General features: G+C 41.5%; 1 protein-coding gene across 1 annotated transcript in view; it reads right to left on the minus strand.

Moving 5' to 3' along the window:
* PELI2 (pellino E3 ubiquitin protein ligase family member 2) overlaps positions 1 to 27,185 on the minus strand; it is a 72,967-nt gene that overhangs the window by 21,191 nt on the left and 24,591 nt on the right. Inside the window, exon 2 of the mRNA XM_083736782.1 lies at positions 21,746 to 21,875. Within this exon, the coding sequence (XP_083592908.1) occupies positions 21,746 to 21,875 (130 nt within the window). The remainder of the gene's footprint in view (positions 1 to 21,745; positions 21,876 to 27,185) is intronic.

Consider the following 27,185-nt stretch of genomic DNA (forward strand, 5'->3'; position numbering starts at 1 on the left):
CTATATTACTATCAGGGGCTTGAAACAGCAGCCGCAGGGACCTATCACAGGTATTAAGATCCAGCTCCTACCCCTGCTTCCAGGAAACATCACTCTGTATCTCAACAGGGTCATTCATTCACAGAGGCAGCTTGAGTGTTCTCATACTGTATATGCCAGCCCTCCCCAATCTGGTGCCCTTCAGATGTCTGGAATACATCATCCCATCAAGAAGGCTGCTATACAACCCACTGAACATCTTGAGCTCAGTGTTTCCTTTCTCAAATATTTATGACTATCTGTCAGCCAACCAGAACATTTACTTTCTGTCCCACGGAAAATAGCGCCATAGGGAACATCCACACCACACATTTAACACACAGTTTCCATCAAAGAATCCTGAAAAATTTAGTTTACCCCTCACAGAGCTACAATTTCCAGCACCCTAAACAACCTTCAATTCTCAAGATTCTTTGGGGAAAACCAAGCGATTTAAATGTATGGTGAGGATGTGACCTATATCCCCAGTAGCACCTAGTTCTTTCTTTTGGAAAGCCTTGTGTACTTATATCTTCAACTCTTGTTCACGAGATTCAAATGTAATTATAGAGGGTCAAACAGAAGTCCATTAATTTTGCAGATGTTCTCAACTCTCTCTTCAGATGACATGTGAGCACAAGTTTTGAATTACCACCTTAGGTTGTGTAATCATGCTTTAATGGTGAAAGTAATTAATTTCTATGTGGTTTTGTCTAGGAAGTATCTAAAATACAAATAGGAAAACATTTAAATCAGCAGTCTTCCAGTCTTTCAGACTCGGGATCCCCCCCCCCCCCATCATGACCTACTCTGGTCCTTCTCCCCCATCCTACTTGTCCTCGTATTAAGCAATATAAACAAAAAGGAGAATGGCACTGGGGTGTCAATTCTCTGCCACAGTTCTACCAGCTGAAGACCAATTAAGTGGTCTTGATAGAAAATTAGTCCACCCTGCTTCCTATAGCTTTACGTATTTGCTCTCAGGCACAAACATCCAAAATGCAACAGAAACTCTAGCACTCAACTAGGCTGTCTGCTAATACATTAGTACAGTGGTACCTCAGGTTAAGTACTTAATTCGTTCCGGAGGTCTGTTCTTAACCTGAAACTGTTCTTAACCTGAAGCACCACTTTAGCTAATGGAGCCTCCTGCTGCCTGCTGTTCTTAACCTGAAGCACTATTTCTGGGTTAGCTGAGTGTGTAACCTGAAGCATATGTAACCCGAGGTACCACTGTAAAGAGCTCAGAAGGGGAAACCTTTCCTTAAATTCACTCTGCAGCAGGTCTTGGGCAGCCTCATCATCTTTTTTAAAGGAAAACAAAAACAACAACCAAAACCCTCAAAATTATGTCATCTTATAACATAAAGTTAGCACTACTAACATCTCTCTATAGTCCTTGCTTTGGGTAACCCAACACACTCCTAACATTTTTGGGGCTATGCATAATAATGTAAGCCTTACTCTTTGCCCTTGGTACAATTCACCATTATCTGTTACTAAATGATTTTGGCTGTGCCTGCGCAATACAACCAAAACTTATTTAATATTATTGTACTAAATAATTTTATAAACAGAACAATTTAGCCATAATGATATAGAGTTAAAATCTTTATGGCGTACAGATAAAAGGTCTTCTAAGTTGAAGTAAAACGACGTAGTATGAAAAGACATGCTGGTGTGGGACAAACAAATGCCTTTGAAAAAGTCTCTAAATGTCACTGATGCTGAAAGAAAGCCCTCGGTTCTGCTGCTCAAAAATAGACCGAAAACTCATTTGTGCTTATGTCAAAGTGACTTGCCCATAAATCATCATGCTCGGAATAGGTTTTCAAAGCCACTTAATGTTCTTGAAGTTAAGTCTTACGTTGTGCTATCCCCAGGCTTTGTTAACTCTGCAATATCGGCTGATATAATATACCTATTTTGAAATGTCTGGTTACATTGAACAACAAGTAAAGTAATGCATAATGAACATTAAATATACTGCCTAGCCATAATTCACCACTGAAGTGCCTGTTCATGAGATTTCAAAGACATTTGGTTGGCCACTTTTAGGAAACAGAATGTTGAGCAAGGTAGACCTTGAACAGATGCAGCAAGGAAATTCTTGAGTTCTGAGCGAAAATGTCATTCTGCTGGCACAACTGGATGTAGTCTTCCTCTTATCTACCCTGCGTGCACCCAAAGTCTCAGGAGAGCCTACCCCCAATCCTCTGGAGTAAATTTTGAAGGTGTACAAGGGAATGAAAGAAAGGAGAGAAGTCTTGTTGCACAAGTAGATGTCTGTCACTTGAGTGAAACAGCAGAACAGGATACAACTCCTACTACTCTAGGGTTGCGCGCTCATCTCGCTTTATTGGCGGAGGGAGCCGGTGTACAGCTTCCGGGTCATGTGGCCAGCATGACTAAGCCGCTTCTGGCAAACCAGAGCAGCGCATGGAAACACCGTTTACCTTCCCACTGGAGTGGTACCTACTGATCTACTTGCACTTTGATGTGCTTTCAAACTGCTAGGTTGGCAGGAGCTGGGACCAAGCAACAGGAGCTCACCCCATTGTGGGGATTCAAACCTTCTGATCGGCAAGCCCTAGGCTCTGTGGTTTAACCCACAGCGCTAAGGGGTAAATTTGTCTTTCATGGATAATAGCCATTTTATATACCTACAGTTAATTAATTTCCCCAATCCTTTTTAAAAACCAAGTGAGTTGGCAGGCACTCAGAAACTTTTTGTCCGCTCTACGTCTTTTGAGAGGAAACATTTCCTCCAGCATAATGTCACAGCTTCTTTCAAACATAGGATAACCATCTTATTCTTCTGAAAACAGTTAAAGCCCAACATCAATAAAGCAAGACAAATTCCAATTGTTAACAAAGGGGACATTCATGAGGTTTAGCTAGTGTGCACATCTATAAAATCTGAGGCACAGTACATCTGAAATCTTGAGAACAAGGGTAGTTTCTGACAAATTTGAAAGAAAATACATTCAACCTATATGTAACTTTTCTTACAACATATAGTCTTCCCCCATAATTTGGACTTCCTTGATTTGTCAGTCTGAGATAACAGAAGTAAACACTGTTACTATGAACGTGACAAAAATTGTAGAGGTGTCGAAGACATAGGTAAGAAACCTATGCAGTTGGCAACCAAAACAAGCAGGATTAATTAACAGTGCTTCAGAGCTGTTTCAACACTCCAGTCAAGTACATGGACTAAAAGAGCTGGTACTACTAGGCAAGTAATTTGCCCAGTATATACCAATGAATGAGTATTAGAATGAATCAGTAGAAGAGCTGTCTGGCTGTTTTGTGGGGATTTCGTAGGATTATGCATTAAATATGATATCTCAATTCTAGTTAAGAATTTGATCTCAACCACAGTAAGCAAATTCTCAAGAAAAATTACTATGGCTGAAGCTTCCAGAACTTTGCAGCAGCTGTTTACACTATTACCCATGTCACTGAGTTAATTATGCTCTCATTACAATATAGCACAGCAAGATGTCTCTTGAATATAGCATCTACACAGGTGCTTAGCCTTGCTCATGAGTAAGCCATAAGTATTTTATTTACCTTTGTGTAACCACACAAAAAATCAGAGCCATGTTCAAAAAGAAAAACTGAATTTCTCATCTCAAAGTTATAGAGATATCTGGAAACAGCCTGTTTATAAAGGGAGTACAAGGCAAACCCAGTTTAATAGAAGCATCTCAGATATCCTTTAACACTAATAATTTCCAAGTTTTAATTCTCACTAGGTAGCTTAATACACATGTTCTTCTACACACATAACTCCAGATTGCCTTTAGTTCATAATAACAGATAATGGATGCCCTGTGCTTCTAAAATAACTGTTCATTTAGCACAAGTTGTACTTAATCTTGTTTCAATGAAGCTATTTGTACAACACCAAAACTGCATCCTGTGAGTTGTTTATCTGAACTGATGGTGGCCAGAAGAGATATATTGGGAGTTGTGGCAGGAAACTCAATGAAAATGCCAACCCAGTGCGCAGCAGCTGTGATAAAAGGCAAACTCCATGTCACGGATCACACTTGGAATACTGTGTACTGTTTGGGTCATCACAGCTTGAGGAGGTTATTACTGAGTCCACAAAGGGCAACAAAACAAAGGGCTGAAGCATTTCTCATATTAAGAACATTTGGAGCTTTTTCATTTATGGAAAAGGTGAGTGGAGGTGGGGGACAGGATAGAGGTGTATTCAACTATGCATAGGGAGGGGGGTGTGGATAGAGAAAATTTCCTCGCTCTTACATAATACTAGAACCAGGGGTCATCCAATGAAACCGAATGCTGGAAGACTCACAACAGACAAAAGAAGGTACTTCTTCACACACGACTTGGATGGCTTTTAAAGGTAATTGGACAATGACACAGAAGGCTATCAACAGCTGCTAACTTTGATGACTATATACTTCATCTGGTATCAGAGACAGCATGCCTCCAAATACCAGCTGCTAGGAATCACTAGTGGGAGGGAGTTTTTGTACTCAGGTCCTGTTTATGGATTTTCCATACACATCTGGTTGGCCACCACAAGAACAGAATGAAGAACTAAGTGTGCCTTCAGTTCGATCTAGCAAGGCATTTCTTATTCTCATAGCTCACTACCACCATTTGCTAAACATGTCTGATGAGTGTATTCTATGGACGTCCAACTCCCCAAAGACTGCAATCTACTCCTGGGGGAAAAAACTGGCAGTGAACTACTCATGGGGGGGGGGTGGAGTTCAGAGTTGTTGAGCTTTTTTAGGGGGGGCAGGTCAAAGTTGTTGAACTATTTTTAAAAAGTGAATATGCAGAATTTAAAAAAAAACAACAACGACACTCATCCGGAAATCAACCTGCCGATCGCGGTCGACCTGTTAGACACCCCTGGTGTATTCCAATAACTGTTTGTAGGCTGGTTCTTTATGGCTGAAGTCTCCCCTTTTTAAAATAGAAAAGAAGGACATACGTAAATCATCAACAAGAAGAAAACGAAATGTAAACATGATTATTTGCCACTTCACAAGCAGGTTGCCAACTGCAACCCACACATACTGTGCTTTCCAGGAGGTTTTCTGAAGGTTAGGAGAGGAGGCAGCGGCACTGGCATGACTTTGCATAACAAAGCCCTTCAGGAGAAAGAGACAAATTAAAGCATTAAGAGCTTCTTCATTTATTTTCTACCAGTATATAGCCAACTGGGTCTTTGCCTGAAATAAGCTTTACACAGCACACACTGATTCCTGTCAGTTTACTGAGATGAGCAGAGAAAAGAAGGTGCAAAAAGGTCTATGTCCAAGACGGGAGATCATGCCTCCACCCTCTCCTGACCTAGAAAAGGTGTATCAGTGTCAGCAGACATGCAAACTGATCTGAGGATGGAAAGAGGCACAAATACTGCACATCTAGAGAAGAGGAGAAGCTGGCCAAAATCATTGCTCCACAGCCAGAGAGATTCCTCCACTTGCTCACTCAGCTAATTTTCAAACAGTCCCATCAATTCACTGAAGTATTGTGGCTCCTCAGTCTCTGAGGAACACCAAATGTTCCAGAAGTAGTTCAAGGATGACCAAGAAACAGAAGGGCCACACAACCTTCCCTTGACCTCTTCCTCTCCACCTCCACCAGATTATTCTCCTTTTTACTGTCTAGCTATCCCCCCTCCCCTCAATTTATTCCCTTATGACCACCCCACGCATTCTTTCTAAAGGGGCAGTGTTCTTTGTTTGGATCCTGTCTCTCTGCAGGAAACCATTCTGCTCTCTCCTCCTTCCTTCATCCCTATGTTCAAATGCAATGGCCCCTTCTTTTCTTGTCTCCCCAAATTTTGTAGGATAATTCCCCTTTTCTTTCAAATCTAAACCTCCCCCACCCCGTCCCTTTTATGATGGCAGCCTATTTCCCCCCTTTTGGATTTTCCTGCACCCTAAAAACTTGGCCAGCTTTGTGAGTGGAGAGATTCTTGATAAGCTGCTGCTTCTGTAATCAAATTTAAAATAACTGTTTAGTGGTGTCAAGAATAGCTAAGCTACAAGAGTGCTTATTTTTTATTCTAGTTATCTGGTACCAGCATTCAGAACCTGGTAGTTTTCTTCATGAACCGAGCCCCAAAGATGTTTTATATCTCTAGTGTATAGAGTAAAAATAGAAGAAAAAAACCAACCCCAGATCAAAAAGCAATTCAGTAAAAGATAGTTACAGCCTAGGCTGAAGACATTTTATAGTACAGTAAGACTGCAAATGTAAATAATGGTTTGGATTCTTCCCTTTGTTCACCGCCTGCCCCCCCAACCCCAAAGAGTGGATTTATTTTATTTGTAGCAATGTGTATCAGTAAAGGGAGCTCTCTGCCATTTATCATACAGATGACTTATCTGGCTGGAAGCTAGAATTAGAAGAAAAATATGACAGAAAAAAATGATAGTTTTGAGCAATGGCAGCTATAAAGCACAGCATGCATCCTACACTCTTCTCCTTAAGTGAAGCAACATCAAAATCTAAATAATCTCAGCAAAGATAGCAGACTGGGAGGTCGGATGCTTCAATATAGTCACCTGAATTAAGTTTTTATATAGACCTTCAGCCTACTAGTTCTTTCAAAAATATTCTACTTACACATATTGATACCCTATACCGAGTCAAGCTAGCCTATCATTGTCCTGTTAGCTCAGTACTGCTGACACTGACTAGCAGCTATGTCTCCAGAGTCTCAGGTAGTAGATAACTGTTGATGCCAGACTGAACCGGGGAATTTGTGAAGTAACATCATGAGCCAGTGTTAAGAAACTCTGATATATACAGTTAGTTAATTGACAAATGGCACCTTAAACCTAGGTTGCGGTTGCCACAACGGTATGTCTAGGTGCCAGTTCCACCTCACTCGGGCTTATCAACATCATCATCAACATCTGCATTTCTATACCTTGGTACCTCGGGTTAAGAACTTAATTCGTTCTGGAGGTCTGTTCTTAACCTGAAGCTAATGGGGCCTCCTGCTGCCGCTGCGCCCCAGGAGCTTGATTTCTGTTCTCATCCTAAAGCAAAGTTCTTAACCCGAGATAATATTTCTGGGTTAGCGGAGTCTGTAACCTGAAGCGTCTGTAACCCAAGGTACCACTGTACTGCTTTGGATTTTAAAGCAGTTGACAACACATTAAAACATCAAATAAAACAATCCAGAAGAAAACAAATTCAAGCTTCCAGGAAAAGATTTCCAATTCTTCTTGAAGTGACATTTTGCTTTCCCCCATACTTGTTCACCTGCTAGGAAGCCAGTGGGTTAGACTCAAGAGTGTCAGATTAGGAACTGGGAGATCAGGGTTCAAATCCCCCCTCGGTCAACTGGGTGACCTTAGAGTCACTAGCAGTCTCCTAACCTACCTCACAGGGTCGTTAGAGGGATTAACTGAGAGGCAGGGGTGAACCATGTGCTCCTTGAAGAAAACGGTGGGAGATAAATGCAATAAATAAGCTCTTCTGCTTGATGGAGACATCAGTCGCTTGGTATCCAGAGGTCTCCACATGGTCACAAATGGACCTGCGCCTGGTGCCCGGCTAATTTTTAACACTGCCCTGAGCTGGCAAATTAATAACAGCAGGGCGAGGGGAACCAAATCCAGAAGACATTCACCCAGGAGTTCTTAAAGAATTAAAGAAGAGGAAGAAATTGCTGGTCTTCTAATAAAATAAGCTCTATATCCAAGGACTGGCCAGTGGCTAAATTAACACTGACTTTTAAAAGGGATCAAGGAAACTGGTGGAAACATTATTAAAGATAGAATAAGTCTTGCTAGAGCAGAACCAGCATGGATTCTGCAAGGGTTATTCCAGTCTCACTAACCTATCTGCCCAAGGCCAAAGTTCTTATGATGCCATCTCAGTTTCATATATGAAGAGGCCAACTCAAGAGTGCCATAAATCTGGCACCAAGCAATTCCAAACTATGATCCAGTTGCACAAACACTAGTTCTGTGGGGTGCTTTGGTTCTTCTATAACAGACTTCCTCAACCTCGGCCCTCCAGATGTTTTGAAACTACAATTCCCATCATCCGATTGGTTCCCAAACTACCGAGGTACCACTGTATTCTGTTGTTGTTGTTTAGTCATGTCCGACGCTTCGTGACCCCCTGGACCAGAGCATGCCAGGCACTCCTGTCTTCCACTGCCTCCTGCAGTTTGGTCAAATTCATGCTGGTAGCTTCGAGAACACTATCCAACCATCTTGTCCTCTGTCATCCCCTTCTCCTTGTGCCCTCCATCTTTCCCAACATCAGGGTCTTTTCCAGGGAGTCTTCTCTTCTCATGAGGTGGCCAAAGTATTGGAGCCTCAGCTTCACAATCTGTCCTTCCAGTGAGCACTCAGGGCTGATTTCCTTCAGAATGGATAGGTTTGATCTTCTTGCAAGCCATGGGACTCTCAAGAGTCTCCTCCAGCACCAGAATTCAAAAGCATCAATTCTTCGGTGATCAGCCTTCTTTACGGTCCAGCTCTCACTTCCATACATCACTACTGGGAAAACCAAAGCTTTTACTATATGGACCTTTGTTGGCACTGCTGTATTCTAGGAGACCTCAAACAATTAAAATGTCTAGTTCTGTTCAATTAACCAGAAAGTGGTTTTTAATGCAATGGTGCAAGCTGTTGCCTGGGCCTTCCTGGCTTCTAGTTCCTATCATATTCTGCTCAGAACTTTCCACTGTTGACTCCCAATCAACCCAATCCTCCATGAGAAACCATTGGTGTTACATGTTACATGCCTTTTTACTCAAGCTATTTTCTCATGCTTAGTTGTGATCTTTTAGAGAAAGAGACAGCCTTCTGGTTTCTGTTAACCAAAGGGGTACAAGAAGCCAGAAAGAAATAATAAATAAAATTATTAAGCGCCCAAGTATTATTCCCTCTCTACATCCAGAAATCTGCATGACCACAAGAAGGCTGCAGACCATGGAATGTGAAATCCATTGGAGAGCGGCCATTTGCCTTTCACAATGCCAACAGAGTTGAAATCAAAGCCCATTTCAAATGTTCATTATTATATTTCTTTATAAATCACTTCCCATGAAGCATCTCAAAGAGATTTCACAATATAGCATAAAACAATTTTGCCTATAATAATTAATACGGGGGGCAGCATTATAGCAGGTTCCATCACTCCACATACATGTGTTCAGAGTAAGGTCAAAGAATACCCTATGCATACAAGTATAATTACACAGAATATTTTCTGCACAGTTAGAAACCCTCTTTGAGAACAATCGTATGTGTGTGGGTTTTACAAAAAATATATATATATAAAATACGTAGAGATTAGAAGCAGAACTTGCCACTTAGATACAGCACACCCACATAGTGCAATAACTGCATACACTATGGATATCGGGAAAGGATAAACACACATGTATTTTAGCTCACATGACTGCAGAGGAAACTTCCATGACGAGCAGTTTTTACTCATACCTGGAGATGACCCACCAACTGATAATCCCACTTTTCTTCACTTGACACAAACTATAGGTTCTGGTCCAGAGAAAGAGAGTTTCAAGCACAGACTGTTTTAGATATATTTTTATTACATTATTTATTTATTTATATATATTATTACTATTATTATTATTATTAGATCAACATGTTAAAGTTGCAGAAGTCCACCTACAAACACTGCAGCATTTTTCTCAGCAAAGAGAAATTTGGATCTTTCTCTATAACTTCTAGTCCCGAGGTGTGGGGTGGGAATCTCCGTTCTGATCATAAAGGGGGAGTAAAGAAGAAGTCACCCTTTCTTGTATACTGGCTTATTAGAAAGAATCCTGCTCCTTAAGGCCTGTAATTCTTTGAGGACAAAATGAGTGGCTACCTACTATGTACTAAGGAAACATCTAGTTTGGCTCTTAACCTCTCCAAGTTCAAGAGCTGTTTAATACACATGTAAGAGGCCAAAGATTATGACATTTTACCAACAGGTTAGCTTTCAATCAGGAAAGTTCAGGAAGATGAAGAAACTGAGAATATAGATGACCTCCAAACACACTTTGATCAAGTGAAGCACAGTGAAGAAGGGGGGAGGGGTCAGAAAAGCCTTAAGTGTCATTTCCAGCTGTTTTATTTAAGACAAGAGGAAGGCCAATAGTGCCTCACTATAGAATGCCTAAATGGAAATACATAATAAAAAACTGCACATATAAAAACTTCAAGGCACTGTGAATGCTAAGAGAAGGGAAACAATTACATGAGAATGGTGTTGAATGTAATTTTCATCGAGACATCTCAGTAATGAGTTCCACCACTGACTTCCAACTGGATGATAAATGCACCCTTTGTAGGATAAGGCAAGGCCTGAGAATCCAAAAATGTGGTTGGAATTTCAAGTACAGTGGGACCTTGGTTCTTGAACTTAATCCGTTCCCGGAGTCCTTTCGACTCCCGGAACTGTTCAAAAACCAAGGCACAGCTTCTGATTGGTTGCAGGAGCTTCCTGCACTCAATCAGAAACCACATTGGACGTTAGGCTTCCGAAAAACGTTCGCAAACCGGAACACTTACTTCCAAGTTTGCAGCAATCAGGAGCTGATTGTTTGACAACTAAGTCGTTTGGGAACCAAGGTACCACTGTATCCACCACCACCTCTGCGAGCAACCCAAGAACGTGGATCTAAAGCCTGTTTCTCCTGAGCTGAGAAGCCCCATGCAAAATCCACCTGAGAACTGAAACACACCAGCACTGGCCCGTATCTGGCAGAACAGCAATGCGGGAAAAGCTACTGAGAACACCTTTTTAAAAAAGGTAAAGAGACCCCTGACCATTAGGTCCAGTTGTGGCCGACTCTGGGGTTGTGGCACTCATCTCGCTTTATTGGCCGAGGGAGCCGGCGTACAGCTTCTGGGTCATGTGGCCAGCATGACTAAGCCACTTCTGGCAAACCAGAGCAATGCACGGAAACACCTTTTACCTTCCTGCCAGAGTGGTACCTATTTATCTACTTGCACTTTGACGTGCTTTCGAACTGCTAGGTGGGCAGGAGCAGGGACCGAGCAACAGGAGCTCACCCCGTCACGGGGATTCGAACCACTGACCTTCTGATCAGCAAGCCCTAGGCTCTGTGGTTTAACCCACAGTGCCACCCGCGTCCCAAGAACACCTTTACCTGGTATTTTACTGGTTTTAATATTAAGAAGCATGCTTCATGTACTGTTCGAATAAATGTGCAGCTGTTACTTAATTATTGCAAGAAAAAAGGACATTCTCCCTGAAGGATGATGTTCCTATGGCAGCAGTATCACATTTGGCCAGCATTTAAACACAACAATATCTTGTCACTGGGAAAAAATGCAATCTTCACCAGCAAATAATGGGAAATACGGAGCAAAGTGTATTTTAAGGACTTTGGAAGCTAAACATTGCCCTCCTCACACTGCCTCTCAAGAGGGACACTTGAAAAAAATCTGTTTTTCTTCTCTCCCACGCCCCTTCAATTTATCTACTCATTTTTAGTTTCTTTCATAAACAGGAAGGAAATATAACCAGAAAAATTGGTACTGAAAGGTCCCGATTTCAGTTTAACTTAATTAAGCAATGCCAAAGATTATTTGTTTTGATTTTGGCTCATTAATAGTTTTCCTACAGGAGCACTCTGTAAATGAAAAGGGGATGGAGGGCCCTGGTTCCAACCCCGATCAAACAGACTAGCCTACTAGTGTCAGGTGTGAGCCAGCAATAAATCACATAAAGTAAGTGAAATTAATTCTCTATTAGAAGAAACAGGCTCTGCTCAGGAGTGCCAGGCCTAATGAGAACAGCAAGTCTTCTTTGGTAGCTCTTGCTCCTAGGAGGCAGTTGTGGAGACAGGAGGTCCCCGCCTTCCCACAGCAGCCTAAGTCTCCTCCTCTCCTGGAACTTTCCCAAGCCACCTGAGACTATGCCAGTGTGCCTGCCTTTGCTCCTATCACTTCATACCTCTCCTGGTCTTGGGAGACTAGGGGGAGGGGAGCTTAGAAGGCAAGACACCTCTGCTTCTTCACCAGTCTGACTCATCTCTGCCTCTTGGCCTCCCTCCTCTCCTGCTTTAGCTTCTGCGTCCAATTCTGGACTTCTCTCTGCCAGATTCTCCTTGCTCATTAAACCTTATTACCTCTTCGGCTTCTGACATCTCCTCTTCCCAAGTCTTCTCCCTCTGATCACTCATCATTGTCCCACCACCAATCCCCAGGCTCTAAGCCTTCTTCCCTTGGGAGTTCACCAGCTGGTGCCTCCCATCGTTCCTTTGTGTCCTGTCCATGGCAACTCGTAATTTCTACTGCCACACATGCTGCTCCTTCCACATCACTCTTTGGGAAGATCTTCCTAGAGTTTGATGTTGCTAATTGCAATCAATACCTCCAAAATGTACAACCTGTGTGCTTTTACTCACGGAGGCCACAGCCTCTACAAATTTGTTCTTCAGGATTTGGAAAAGAGTGAAGACTGAAAGAGCTCCTGCATACTTACAGTAAGAGCCAATTTTGATGGCTGTTTCTTTCTTCCCCCACCCAACCTTGTGCACATAACCTCTCCTTTCTATTCTTAAGGACTTGAGTGATAACAGTTTATGGAAGGGGCCATGGGCCAGTAGTAGAGCACCTGCTCTGTGTGAAGTCCCACCTCTGCCTAAGAATATGGAAAGGTGCTGCCAGTCAGAGTAGGCAATACAAGAAAAGGCTAGGAGGACAAATAGGCTGACCTGGTATTAGGAATGTAAATCTATTTCCAGTCCATGTTACTTTTGCATGTGTTCCTCAATATTCCCATTTTCATACTAACTGTGTGTGGGTTTTTTAAATCCACATGAACATTTGCATTGTATTTGAATACTAATCTTAAAATGTATTTTTCTCACAACATACATGTCTAAACATATTCTCTCTCCATTTATTCATTTTAAGTGTATTTGATACTTTTTAAAAAGCCAAGAATTCCTTTGAAACATTCAGGAAGTGAAAAAGCTGGTAAATAACTAAGTTCCAATGTGTACTTTAGTCCAGGCGCAGATCAGGTCAATTTGTCTCAGAATTCACAAAACTTAACTGTTCAAGCACCCCTATCTGATATAAAGCAATTTCCTATGAGAGTTCTTGATGTTCGCTTTTATACTTGGAAACGTTCGTCATTTTGATAGATGGGCCACATACAATTTACCTGTGCACAAAGACACATGCAGACATACCACACTCCATGGAATCATGGAATGTCCAGTTACCTGGGAGCGAAGCAGATTTTGTTTTCACCAAAGGGACATCACTAAATGAAACACAAGTGAATCACAACTAAGTGGGCAACCATGAAAACCTGTTGGGGTGGGGACTAAACAGCTTCCTGCCCCTATTAACCCAGTCAATCAGATTTAGGCTGCCCCATGTTGCCTTCAGTTTCTTGGTCATGCTAGAGTACAGTAAGATATTGGAAACCAGCAGAAATAACTTACTTAGCCCTCTAAATACAGATCAAAGGAAACTATTGTGATGCCCCAAGCGGCTCACATAAGTAAGAAACCGACGGCAGCTTGTCATCTCAACCCAAGAAAAACACTGCTGACAGTGATTGATGATATGATAGAAGAGTGAAAAGTCAGAGAGATCTATCTTGCACCTTACTGCCTTGGTGTCTCTCTTTGCCTCAGCCACATCTGTTTTCTGAAATGTATATTCAACACAAAATTGTGAGCTCATTTCTAATGGCTAGGGCTTGTTTTCTCCTTTTTAAAAGTTCAAGGCCTCCTGCTGGTCTAGCTGCTATTAAGTAAAGCCTATTTTCTTCTGATTTCATGGTCTGACACGACAGACACCCTCCACCCCCCATTTACATGTATTTCAATAACTGCAGATATTCCTGGATGACACTGATTATCTAAATCCACTACAATCTGGGTTCAGACCCAGCTTCAGAACTTACTCAGCCTTGGTCGCCCTGATGGATTACCTTTATCGTGAGAGGGGCAGAGGGAGTGCAACCCTGTTACTTCCACTCAATCTCTCAGTGGATTTTGATACCATGGTCTCTCTCCTCATGGACTCAGTAGGATGGGTATCAGAGGCACAGTATTATGGTGGTTCTGTTCATATCTTCAGGGCTGTATCCAGATAGGAGGACTGGGTGAGTGCTCCTCGGTCCCCTCTGGTGTTCCTCAGAGAACTATCCTCCTCTCAGTGCTATTTAACATCTATATGAAGACACTGGGAGAAGTCATTAGGAGTTTTGGAGCAAGATGTCACCAGTACACTGATGGCACGCATCTCCACTTCTCCATAACAACTGAATCAGGAGAAGGTGTGAAAGCTCTGGATCAGTGTATGAATGCAGTAATGGGCCAGATGAGGGCCAATAAACTGTGCTTAAATCCTGGGAAGATGAAGCCTCTTTGAGTGGCTAGCTCCCATGTTTAGAAGACAGGCAAGTTGCCTGTTCTGAATGGGGTTGCACTTCCTCTGAAGGAGCAAGCACCACCTTTGTCTGGTTCACCAGCTATGGCCATTCCTGGACAGGGATAGCTTGACCACTGTAGCCTTTGTCTTGGTAACCTTTAGGCTGGATCACTGCAATGTTCTCCATATGGGGCTGTCCTTGTGTCTGGTTCTGAAGCTCCAGCGGGTGCAGAATGCAAAAACTGGTGGAAGCATATAGCCCCACCATATCTACACTCTCATGAGTACGGAAAGCAGAACAAATGCAATAATTCAAAATATAAATCCGACAGGTTCTTTCTATCTAGATTTTGTTTATATTCCGTGCTTCCTCAAAACTTAAAAACGTAGCACATACAGTGTTCTGAGGCAGTCTCCCATCCAGACTTTGACTAGACTCAGACCTGTTTAGCTTCATATCAAGACGGCCGCATTACGTGCTTTTAGAATGAGTCCTACCCGTCTGGAAGGAAGATCCCATTTTCAGTTAGGTCAATTTCAATATCTGAGCCAACACATCACATTTCATGCTTTGTAAGTTCAACTATCCACAAGACATTATCAAAACAGCCCTTGCTGTTTACATTCCTAAACATTCACCACAGTTGATGGGTGACATGATCGAAAAGATAATACAGGGTAAAACATGGTCAAAGGCCTGGAAACGATGCCTTATGAGGAACGGCTAAGGGAGCTGGGCATGTTTAGCCTGGAGAAGAGGAGGTTAAGGGGTGATATGATAGCCATGTTCAAATATATAAAAGGATGTCACATAGAGGAGGGAGAAAGGTTGTTTTCTGCTGCTCCAGAGAAGCGGACACGGAGCAATGGATCCAAACTACAAGAAAGAAGATTCCACCTAAACATTAGGAAAAACTTCCTGACAGTAAGAGCTGTTTGACAGTGGAATTTGCTGCCAAGGAGTGTGGTGGAGTCTCCTTCTTTGGAGGTCTTTAAGCAGAGGCTTGACAACCATATGTCAGGAGTGCTCTGATGGTGTTTCCTGCTTGGCAGGGGGTTGGACTCGATGGCCCTTGTGGTCTCTTCCAACTCTATGATTCTAGGAGTGCACATGAGCCTTTATCTTTCACTCACCGCTGTGCACTAACCTAAGCACTGGGTTACACTACACTGACTTCTGACAAGCAACTACCAACACCAGGTAACAATATATGTTTACTCCAAATCCAGGCATGTGTTTTTGCGCACAGATGCACACACACACACACACACACACACACACACACATTTTAGAACCTACAAAGAAAAGTGCAGACTTATTTGCTTCTGTGCATCTACCACATGCATGGAGAACTGCACCGGCCAGCACCACTCCCAACAGTCCCTAATGTCTGCACATTGAACAGAATGACAAAAAGGATAGAAATTTGATAATTAATTAATACAGAACACTGTGTATGTAGGTTCTGCTTTCTGATGTTCAACTGGAAGAGAGTTCCACAAAACTGGGTCCACAGTACTGAATGCATGGCTACTTGTAGTTACAAGCTGTGCATCTGAGTCCTGGGGGAGCACTAACAGTGACTCCCCCAGATACCTCTATACTGGAGCAGAGATATAAGTTATCAGGTGGTCCCTGAGGTATCCTGAACCCAAGTTGCTAGGGCCTTGTAAATTAATACAAGAACCATCTTGACCAGTTGCATATGAGCAGCTGGTGCAAGATTTTGAGTGCCTGGGTTATGTGCTGGTGATAGTCTGTCTTCATCAACAGTTCAGCTGCAACAATTTGCACCAGCTAGAGCCTCTGGATCAAGCCCAAGGGTAGCACCACACAGAGCACATTGCAATAATCAGGTCTTGCGGTTTCAGGTCATTAAGGACAGAATAAACAGAAAAATGCAATTTTTGTTTTGGCAAACAACTCAAAAATACATGCCGGACATTAAGAAAGAAACATGACACAGAGGCCAGAATGCATTAATATTCTGTAAAGTGAGAATTGCATTTAGTCTCTTGCAGATGCTAAAGGTCAATGCTGAAAGAGCTAGAGCAGAACCGAAAGTTTTAATGTTAGCCTGGAAATTATTTCTAAGAACAAAGCATGTTTCTTGTTCTTTTGTATTTGAGTTTGGAAATCATATGACTATGGAACATGCAAAAATAATTCCTGGCCCTCTTGATTTAGTTTCAGGCTCCATAAGCTCCAAGAAAAGCTATCTGAAAAAAATCTTTCAATTTATTTTATTATTTATTTTTTTAAATTCAAATCTGCTTTTGCACTTTGGAAACAGCAATAGCTGTAACCCATTTCATCACTGTTCTCTGGGCAGACATCCAGAAACCATACCTTACACAGCGATTTAAAAAGCACAAAAGCTCTTTCATAAGGGTTCAAAGAAAGTGCAAGAGAATTATGTTGAACCTGGCATCAATTTCCACTGAAATGCAAAATAATAAAGGATTTTAATTACCATATCTCACTTAACTTTTATTGTCTTTGTACTCACAAAAGCCAGTATTCTGCATATTAAATTCAAGGTGCATGATATGTAATCAGGATGAAGCTGTTTTTAGGTAACAAGGTGCCTCTGGCACTCTCAACAGGCTTTTGGCAAAGTGATTAGCTATTGTGAAATCCAGATGTTAGAAAATATGGTATTGGATGCAATTTCCCCTTTCTGTTACCCTCATGAAAACTGAGAGTGCAAACAAGCAAGGCTTGTGCACAGAAATGTTAATTTTCCTCTGATCTTAATTCCTCATTTTGACAATACACATGTACAAAAGAGTAGAATTTGTTGTATCTGATTCCCAAGAGAATAACCCTACAACATGGAACTGTGGATATGAAAAAAAAATCACCCCAAGTAGTTATACATGAAGAATGCTGTGTTCTCAGAGAGCTGTGCACTCCACCTAAAAGCGTGCAGCAAAGAACTCAAGTAATAAATAGTAGTGCAGCAGCAGCATCTATCCAAATCACCTGATAACATCAGAAACATTTAACGTATTGGTCTGAATATAAGCCGCAACCGAATATAAGCCGCACCTTTAAAATTGAGGGGGGGGGAGACAATACCAAAATATAAGCACTCACACCCGTTCCGTTTTACCGTATGACTGTTTCAGCAGCGATGTCGTAAAAGCCAATTTTTGTAAGGTCACGAATTTAAGCCGCACTTTAGCTTTTCACAGTAGGAATTGGGGGGGGGGGGGAGAGTATATGACTATGCCAGCACAGAACTTCTTTATATACAACTCCCATTTCCTGAGAAATTACTGGATCCTCAAATGTGCTCTTCAGGAGTCAAGTTGTAGTCGGTGCCTGTTCACTATTAATACTCTACCTGCTCTACCCCCCCCCCCAAAAAAAATACACCCACTCACTCTGAACAGTACTTGCACTTGAAACTGGAAATCCACAATAAGCTTATTGCCATTTGCTTCATATGTACACATCCCAAAGGATTTCTAGTTCTCTTAACCAGTTCTTTAATTTTTTTGTGGTATTTGTGGTACTTTCCATTCTTTCTCCTTTGGTTCCTCCACTCCCTTTCCGGGTCTGTTCAGACAATATTCCATTACTTGAACTCCTAAGCAGACTGCAAGATGGTCTTGGACTTACATAATAATAATAATTTATTATTTATTATTTATACCCCGCCCATCTGGCTGGGTTTCCCCAGCCACTCTGGGCAGCTTCCAACAAAACACTAAAATACAATAACCTCTTAAATATTAAAAGCTTCCCTAAACAGGGCTGCCTTCAGATGTCTTCTAAAAGTTTGATAGTTATTTTTCTCTTTGACATAATAATAATTTATGATTATTATGCATCAATCTAGCAAATTCTGTTAACAGAATGTCAGAAAGAACCCAGAGTCCAATGAGGATGAGATTTCCTGGTGTAATTGTCCCTATATAAGCATGGGGAAGCTAGGAAGTGAAAGGTGTAGAGTCGTCCAGGGGTGTGGGGAGAAGAGAACCAACTGGATTTCAAACAGGCACCACATTTTGGGCTCTCATTCATGCACAATGGATTTTCTCCTTCCTTGCTGTCCTTCTGCCAGCAGGAGAAGACTTTCTTGTTCCAACACTGTTTGGGGAAGAGACTGCTTTTCATGAAAAGGCTGGTTCCATGCTGTTTTTATTGTAATTATTTGTATGAGATATAGATAGATGATAGATATAGATAATTCTATTAATGTTTAATTGTTTTTAAATTATTCTCCTTCTGCATGTTTTTAGCTGTAAGTTGCTCTGAGTCAGGGAAAACGGCAGAGTATTATTATTATTAATAATAATAATAATAATAATAATAATAATAATAGCCTTTTATCTGTGAGAGTAGGTTTTCTGGTGCATTCGCCTTATATCAGAACTGCTAAAAAATATATCATTTCCCATAACATCACAAAGATTTATTCTTTATAAAGAACATTCCATCAATTCTGGAAATCTATATATTCTTCTATCTGAATTCACAAATGTACATACAGTGTAAGGGACGCAGGTGGCGCTGTGGGTTAAAGCCTCAGCGCCTAGGACTTGCCGATCGAAAGGTTGGCGGTTCGAATCCCTGCGGCGGGGTGCGCTCCCGCTGCTCGGTCCCAGCGCCTGCCAACCTAGCAGTTCGAAAGCACCTCCGGGTGCAAGTAGATAAATAGGGACCGCTTACCAGCGGGAAGGTAAACGGCGTTTCCGTGTGTGGCTCTGGCTCGCCAGAGCAGCGATGTCACGCTGGCCACGTGACCCGGAAGTGTCTCCGGACAGCGCTGGCCCCTGGCCTCTTGAGTGAGATGGGCGCACAACCCCAGAGTCTGTCAAGACTGGCCCGTACGGGCAGGGGTACCTTTACCTTTACCTTTACCTTTACCTTTACATACAGTTTACATATCACAGATTTCAGACCATCAACATTCTCTTTCTTTCCAGGATGCAGATATTGGTTCCTCTACAGAGTGAATATCATACAGAACCACTGTGTGTGTTCCATAAATAGTTTGCTATTATTTGGCTGTTTGGAGGTCTTGTTTTATTGAAAAGCAAACTAAATTAACATCTTACATTAGGAATGGCCAGGTTCAGCAAGTACGCATGGGGAAAGAGGAGGTATGCTTTAGATTCAAGCTGCTCGGCCATATTGTGAATTTCCTCACACCAGTCAGCTATAATGCAGTCTGCACTAGGGGAAACCCAGAAACTCTCCAGTCTTTCCTCAACTGTGACATCATTACGGAAGTATTGGCAACATCCCATGGAGAAAGATTCTGCTCATGGCATCATCCATGCCTTAACAAAATTACCAGATAAGGTTTCTGAAGATGAAGGCGAACATTACAAAGTTCCTTTTTGTTAAGCAAGTAGGTATTAAGAAAAGCAGGATATGAATGCAAGAATAAACCAACAACAACAGTTAGTCATCTGTTAAACCCCTACAGCAGAGGAACTGAGGATTCCCCTATTTCAGCTCATCCTTTCAACAGAAGAGCAGTGTCTTTCAGGGACTGCAGAATACCATGCCAGATCATGTTTAGACAGCTATTTTTTTTCTTGAGCCTTTCAGTTTTAATCTAAACTCCTCCCAATGGCATTACACAGACAGACAGCAGGACTCTAAACTCCTCTGCACATTCTAAGAAGGAGTCCACCTTTCCTGTCTGCTCTTAGTAAGATGAGAAATAAAAAATACTTGCAAACATGTTTAGATCCAGCATTTGAGAAAAACATTCGAAATTTATGAAGTACAGCTGGCTGTTGCATGGACTCGTAACATTCCAATAGCTATTATTAAATGTGCCATCACGGTATAAGAGTGAATAGATTAATTTGAGTACTCAGTTTCACATCCATATTGTTCCTTAATTTAGACTATCTTTATGTGTCCTTAAATCTGTGGTGATCCTCTCTTAATGCAATATAGTTGCCTAGCAGATGGATTGAGAGTATTTCAGATTTGGGGATACTATAATCAAATTCTGTGTGTCTGGGCAACAAGGTATGTTGGATTTTTCCAGTCCACTATCCACTGTCATTCAGACACAACCAAACACAATCAGCTTTTCAAGTCCCTGTCCACATGGCTTTTGCCTTGGGTATCAGAGACTTGGGCAGGATTTTAAAGAGAAAACATAAAACTCAACTACACTGATGAACTCGTCTTGCAAAAAGATATATCAGAAAGAAAAAAAAGCTATTCCTTAGTTTACAGTAGTGATATATTAGCTAAGTAGCGCATGACAGGGAAGAGAAATATAAACTGTATAACTAAGTAAGTTCTATATCTTGTCAAACAAAAAAATTAACCATGAATTGAGTTTTCAGAAAGAGGAGTGGGGTCTGGCTTTGGTTAACGATTTGCTATGAGAGAATGCAGAACACTATTCTTGATGGAACCGAAAAATTCTTCTCAATGAACAAATGTATTCCAACTGCAAAAGATGATACATATGTAGAAAGGCAAGCAAATGGCAAGGCAGAAAAACATAGGAGGGGGGAATACACCTAACCAGCCCCATCAGCGGAAGGCCTGTACAAGGACTTCTGCTTATTCAACAGGGCTCCCTTCTCCATAAAGAGAGAGAGAGAGAGAGAGAGAGAGAGAGAGGGAGAGAGAGATCTCCAAAAAGCATGCAGTGGGAGGAGAAGGGAATCATTCCATGGCAGACGAAAGTGATTGACTATATGGAATTGGCTGAGATGACTGGCAGAATCCGGGACCAAGGGGAAGAGTCGGTGGAAGAAGATTGGAAAAAATTTAAAGTATATCTTCAAAAATATTGTAAAATTAAGGAATGTTAAGAAGATGTTGGAAAAAGAAAGTTAGGTGGTTTTGGTAGAAATGATATAATGGATTAAGTAAAATGAGTTGATGAAATTGACGAAAGAGAGGACGTTAAAATTTAATATATTAAATTAAATTACTTAAATGAAAATTAGGTTGGAAGGATGTACTGAAACAATGATTTGAACTAGAATACCAAATTGGGAGGTGTGAGGAGGTCAAGGAAAGAAGTAAAGAAAAAAAGTCATATAAAGGTTTAATATTGTGGGGTTTTTTTAAGAGAATGTATCTTTATTCTTTCTTGTTTATCTGTTGTTGTATTTTTTTTCTTCTTTGTATTTGGTATTGTTCTTGCTTTTTTTTGTAACTTTTAAAATCTGGAATAAATATTATATTAAAAGAGAGAGAGAGAGAGAGAAGGGAATCATTCCATTGGGCAAACTGCAGTGCTCTCAAATGATTGGAAGATTGAATTCCACCCCTAATCACCAATACTCTGCAAGATCAGCATCCTTTTGCAAATTCAGAGACTTACCTTAGATGCTTGAGGTGTCGAAATCACATGAACTGTGCTGGGTTTGACGCCGTTTGCTTTGGGTCTCTTATAGAGAGCAAACCTGCTTTTCCTACGCCCCCTATCACCATTAGGGAGGGAGCCATTGTACCTAGGAAGACAAATGCAAAAGTTATTTGAGAGACTGTTTTATGTGTAGTGGAAAAGGAAGCTGAAAATCATAAAGAGGGCAGTGAGAGATGCATGGTCTAAGTCAGGCTTCCTCAACCTCGGCCCTCCAGATGTTTTAAGACTACAAGTCCCATCATCCCTGACCACTGGTCCTGCTAGATGGGGATCATGGGAGTTGTAGGCCAAAAACATCTGGAGGACCAAGGCTGAGGAAGCCTGGTCTAAGTAATAGATTCCTAAAGTGTGGACTGTGGACCATCAGTGGTATGCATGCAAACTTCATTCAGATGGCTCATGGTATGTTTGTGGGTTTGTGGCTAGGTGATGAGAGATGACATATCCAGAGTATTAACTATTTATACAGATTCTAAATTGTATTTTTGTTGCTCCTTTTATTGTATTACAATCTGAATTCTATAAATTTGAAATGGTAGTACATGAGAAATAAAACAAGTAATAAAAATGCAATTAAAAATTATACAGGATCCAGCAAAGTGCATTACATTTGCTACAGCAGGCAGAAAAATCATTACGTGGTCCACCAAAAGCCTCAGCAATGTTCAATGGCCCATGAAGAACAAGCCTGGGAACTGCTGGTCTGCTTCTATGGAAATGGAAGTACTCCTTCCATTTTCAAGCAATTTGTTAAGCTGGCTGGCATTCATGATCATACAGACTACTGTTCACTAAGCTTGTTGCTATTCTAAGTACAAGATTTGGCTTAATTCAAGTACTGTGTCTAGTTAAAACAGAGCAGAAGTTGCAGGAGACAGCTAATGCTTGCCAACAAAAGGCTTCAAAATTGTCCAGCCAGCCATACCGATATGAAAGCTCATGACATGCTGATTTAGCCATACCTGTTTAGCTAATCGAAAGCTCATCATGGAATAATGTTTCCAAAATCTCCCACAGGCACTCATCTGTCTGACACCAGCTCAGATATAGCCCAAGAGTAACCCAATTTCCAGGGAAATATGACTTGGCTGCTTTGTGCTGAGAACACGCTATAAATTACTTAGAACCAACACTTTGCAGTGGAGTTTTTAAAACCACACATTCCCTTAGTTCTCGAATAGCATTCAGTTTTTATTATGGATTTTAAGCACAGGAGCTGCTTTCAATAAGCACAAAACCTTGTTCTTCTTCTTATAATTATAATTATTATTTGAATTTATATACCGCCCTATACCCGGAGGTCTCAGGGCAGTTCACAGAACAAAATCAAAATATAAAACCACAAAATATATAATCTAAATAAAAACAACCCAGTAACCCCAATAAGATCATTTCCATTAGTGGCAGCTGCATTCAAGTCCCCTGTAACAACAAAGTGTAACCTTAGCTATGTAATGATAGAATCCTAGCATTCAGTCCCGAAAGGAGTAAGTACCAGTGGAAATTCTACATTCATATTTATACACACACCATATCCCAGTAGCAAAACACAAATTGAGCCACTCATTGGAATAAATGGGGCTGCTGAAGCTGGCACATATTACCCACATGGAAACCATCCTGCCCATCAACAGTCTGCTAGTTTAGCCCTGTCTATTATTATATTCGCACAATTTCATCACTCTTTACTATAGGAAGAGTGTAGACAATTATGTCGCTTTCACTCCCCTTCACTCATCCTACAACACAGTTCTTACAAAAAAACAAAAACCCTGTCAAAACACAATGATGCTAAATGTAAACACTATTTATGAATTAGCCCTTGCTGTGTCATATTAAAATAAAAAGTAACCCCAAATTTATCCTCAAGTCATCGCCTTGCACACAAACGAACTGTGTTTACACACAGTAAGATGTTCAATGCTTCTCCTTTTCGTCTTTCACTTTGCAGCAGTTATTCAGGGAATGTAGATAAAAAGCTCCACTGCATCAGGCAGAAAAATTATTAAGAGAAACAAGATGATGCATTTAGCACTTAAAAGACCTTCACAGTATTCCCATAAAAGAAGCAAGTTAAACTGAATGGAGTGCTGAAGAACACAACCTAAGAACGTAAGACGAGCCTGTTAGATCAGGCCAATGACACATCTACAAGCAGGACAAAAGCACTCTGCCGACTTGTGATTCCCAGCAACTGGTATTAAGAGGCATGCTGCCTCTGACCATGAGAGTAAAGATAAAGGGTAAAGGGACCCCTGACCATTAGGTCCAGTCGTGACCGACTCTGGAGTTGTGGCGCTCATCTTGCTTTATTGGCCGAGGGAGCCGGCATACAGCTTCCGGGTCATGTGGCCAGCATGACTAAGCCACTTCTGGTGAACCAGAGCAGCGCACGGAAATGCCGTTTACCTTCCCGCCAGAGTGGTACCTATTTATCTACTTGCACTTTGACGTGCTTTTGAACTGCTAGGTTGGCAGGAGCAGGGACCGAGCAACGGGAGCTCACCCCGTCGCAGGGATTTGAACCACCGACCTTCTGATTGGCTAGTCCTAGGCTCTGTGGTTTAACCCACAGCGCCACCCAAGTCCCTGACCATGAGGGTACAACACTGCTAAAATGGCTAGTAGTTACTGAAAGCCTTGTGCGCTGTGATTTTGTCTAAACCTCTTTTAAAGTCACCCGGGCTGGTAGTCATTAAGGCCTCCTGTGGGAGGGAGTTCCGTTGTCCATAGTTCATGTGCTGCATGAAGAAGTACCGTATTTTTTCGTGTATAAGACTAGGTTCCCCCCCTAAAAAGAATGTCAAAAATTGGGGGGGGGGTGTCTTATAGTCCGGGCCACCTCCCCCCATTTTCTTAAATCTGAGTCCCCCAAAATAGGGGGTGTCTTATACATGGGGGCGTCTTATACATGGAAAAATACGGTACTTCATTTTATCTATCTTGAATCCTCCAACATTCGAACAACTGATTCACAGCCATATTTCATTGCTGCAAATTCCCACTTTATCCATTTCTTAGTGTGTGTGTGTATCCTGCTTTATCATAAAAGTCAAAGTGGCTAACAAAGCATTTGTTTTTAATCATCAGATAGACCAAGAGACACACAGTGGAAGAATGTAAAATAAATAGTTCTTCAAAGAGGAACTCTTTCCCCACCAAAGGCGTAGTAACTGTAGCCAACTGGACGATGACCAAAGGGTGACTAATACTAAAACATGGACAAGTACAGAGAAATGTAAGTGGAAATATACAAAGAAAGAATGAAAATGTTGTCCCTTGAGGTAATTATCAGACAGAAGTTTCCTACAAGGATTCTGCAGTGACAGTCAAAACAAAATTGGATGGTGGGCCGATGGGGGCACATAGCCCAGGCTGAGAATGTTCCCAAATAAGGAACTACGTAGGCACAGAATCAATATGTATGACCACACCAAAACCATGAGGTACAACAGAGAATAACCCATACCACAGAGCAGCAAAACAGATTTGACACTAATACCTTCTTAAATAGCCATGGTTCTGACTGTGACGTTCAGACTTAAGGCTAGACTGCTTTTTCAATGTGGATGTGCTCTTTCCCAAGAGATTCTTCCCACACCGCTCTGGTAATATGTGGATGGGGTCAACTGAATCATCACTTCCCATTCAAATATTGATGGACTGGGAGAAGACAATATTCAGGGTAGAAGAGAACTATAGGACTGGTCCTAGTCATGTATATCCAAGATATACAAGTCACCACAGAAGCATGAGAAAAAAGGCAACAAGATATGGGCTCAAACGATGAAAGTTTTCCACTTGCTTTCCACATACAGTGGTACCCCAGGTTAAGTACTTAATTCGTTCCAGAAGTCTGTTCTTAACCTGAAACTGTTGTTAACCTGAAGCACCACTTTAGCCAATGGGGCCTCCTGCTGCCGCTGCACCGCCAGAGTACGATTTCTATTCTTATCCTGAAGCAAAGTTCTTAACCTGAAGCACTACTTGAGCCAATGGGGCCTCCTGCTGCCGCCGTGCCGCGGGAGCACAATTTCTGTTCTTAACCTGAAACTGTTCTTAACCTGAAGCACCACTTTAGCCAGTGGGGCCTCCTGCTGCCGCTGCGCCGCCAGAGTACGATTTCTATTCTTATCCTGAAGCGAAGTTCTTAACCTGAAGCAGTATTTCTGGGTTAGTGGAGTCCGTAACCTGAAGCGTATGTAACCTGAGGTACCACTGCACTTTGATGTTGGCCTAGCTCTGATCCCCTAAAACAATAGAGGACTCAGAATTATACTTAGGCAAAGCAAGTTCCATCTCCTTGGCCCCAATTCGCTTGCCTCAGAAGGAAGGAAGGACTGCTTACATTATCAGCTGAGTGATATCCTGCAACTTAAGACAATCTATATATAAAAGATTGGTTGTTCTAACTTTTCTGCAGAACGGGTATAGCAAAAAGGTAGGCTTAAAATGTTAGTTATGGGATCTTTTGTGTATTTCACTTACATCTGTATTTACCTACAGTGTGGGGCTGAATTCAGAGTTTACAGAATGTTGTCCTAATAAGTAAGTGGAATGTTCACAAGCTTCAGTTTTGGGTTGAGTTGAAATATCAGATTGACTTCTCTTTTTTTGCAAGCTGAAACCTGCCTGCATATTTTGCAGGGGCTGCTGGTTTGTTGTTGTGGGGTTTTGTTTTTTTTGTAGACTTCCCGTCTATAACTACTTTAATCAAAAATTATTCAAATGATTTCATATGATTTTTCACAACTCAAGGCATTATCTAACTACTTGATGCCTGGAGTTGTTGTTTCATACCTTTCTGGTTTTGAATGTGAAATGTCGTCAGCAATGGCATTACTTGCAAAGTGGTTTTTGATAGCTCAGTTAAGTGATATTTTATTTAGAATACTAATCTGCTTTGCAGCCTCGAGAGGCACTCTCATAGCAGTTTACGAAATGTTCTCAAAGTAAAATCATGCTAAAATCTAGCACAGTGGAGATGGGAAAACTGCGACCCTCTGGATGTTGTTAGACCAAGCGACATCGTATCCAGCCTAATGGTCAGGGCTAATGGAATAAAAGTTCAGCAACATCTGGAGGGCCACAGGTTCCTCCATTTTGTAGTGTAGTAACAGAAATTACAAGGTTTCCCTATAGGATTAAGATTATTCATGCAGCATTTCCTGCCATCATTGTCCTTTCCTGGTCATACATGTATGATTCTGCCTACAGATTCCAATCAGCGAAATAATGATTGGGAAAAGGAGGTTTTTCACCTGTATGTGATGTTCTTTAAAGTGTCATCTGTGCAGTCACATAGATAGGGATGCTGATCATATGCTGACTGTCATTTGCAACCTACCTAGCACTCAGGCTTCTTCCCTCAAGAGGAAATTTTTCCTCTTCAAGG

Source organism: Podarcis gaigeae, assembly GCF_964106915.1.
Source record: "Podarcis gaigeae genome assembly, chromosome: 1".
In the NCBI taxonomy this organism is placed as follows: Eukaryota; Metazoa; Chordata; class Lepidosauria; order Squamata; family Lacertidae; genus Podarcis; species Podarcis gaigeae.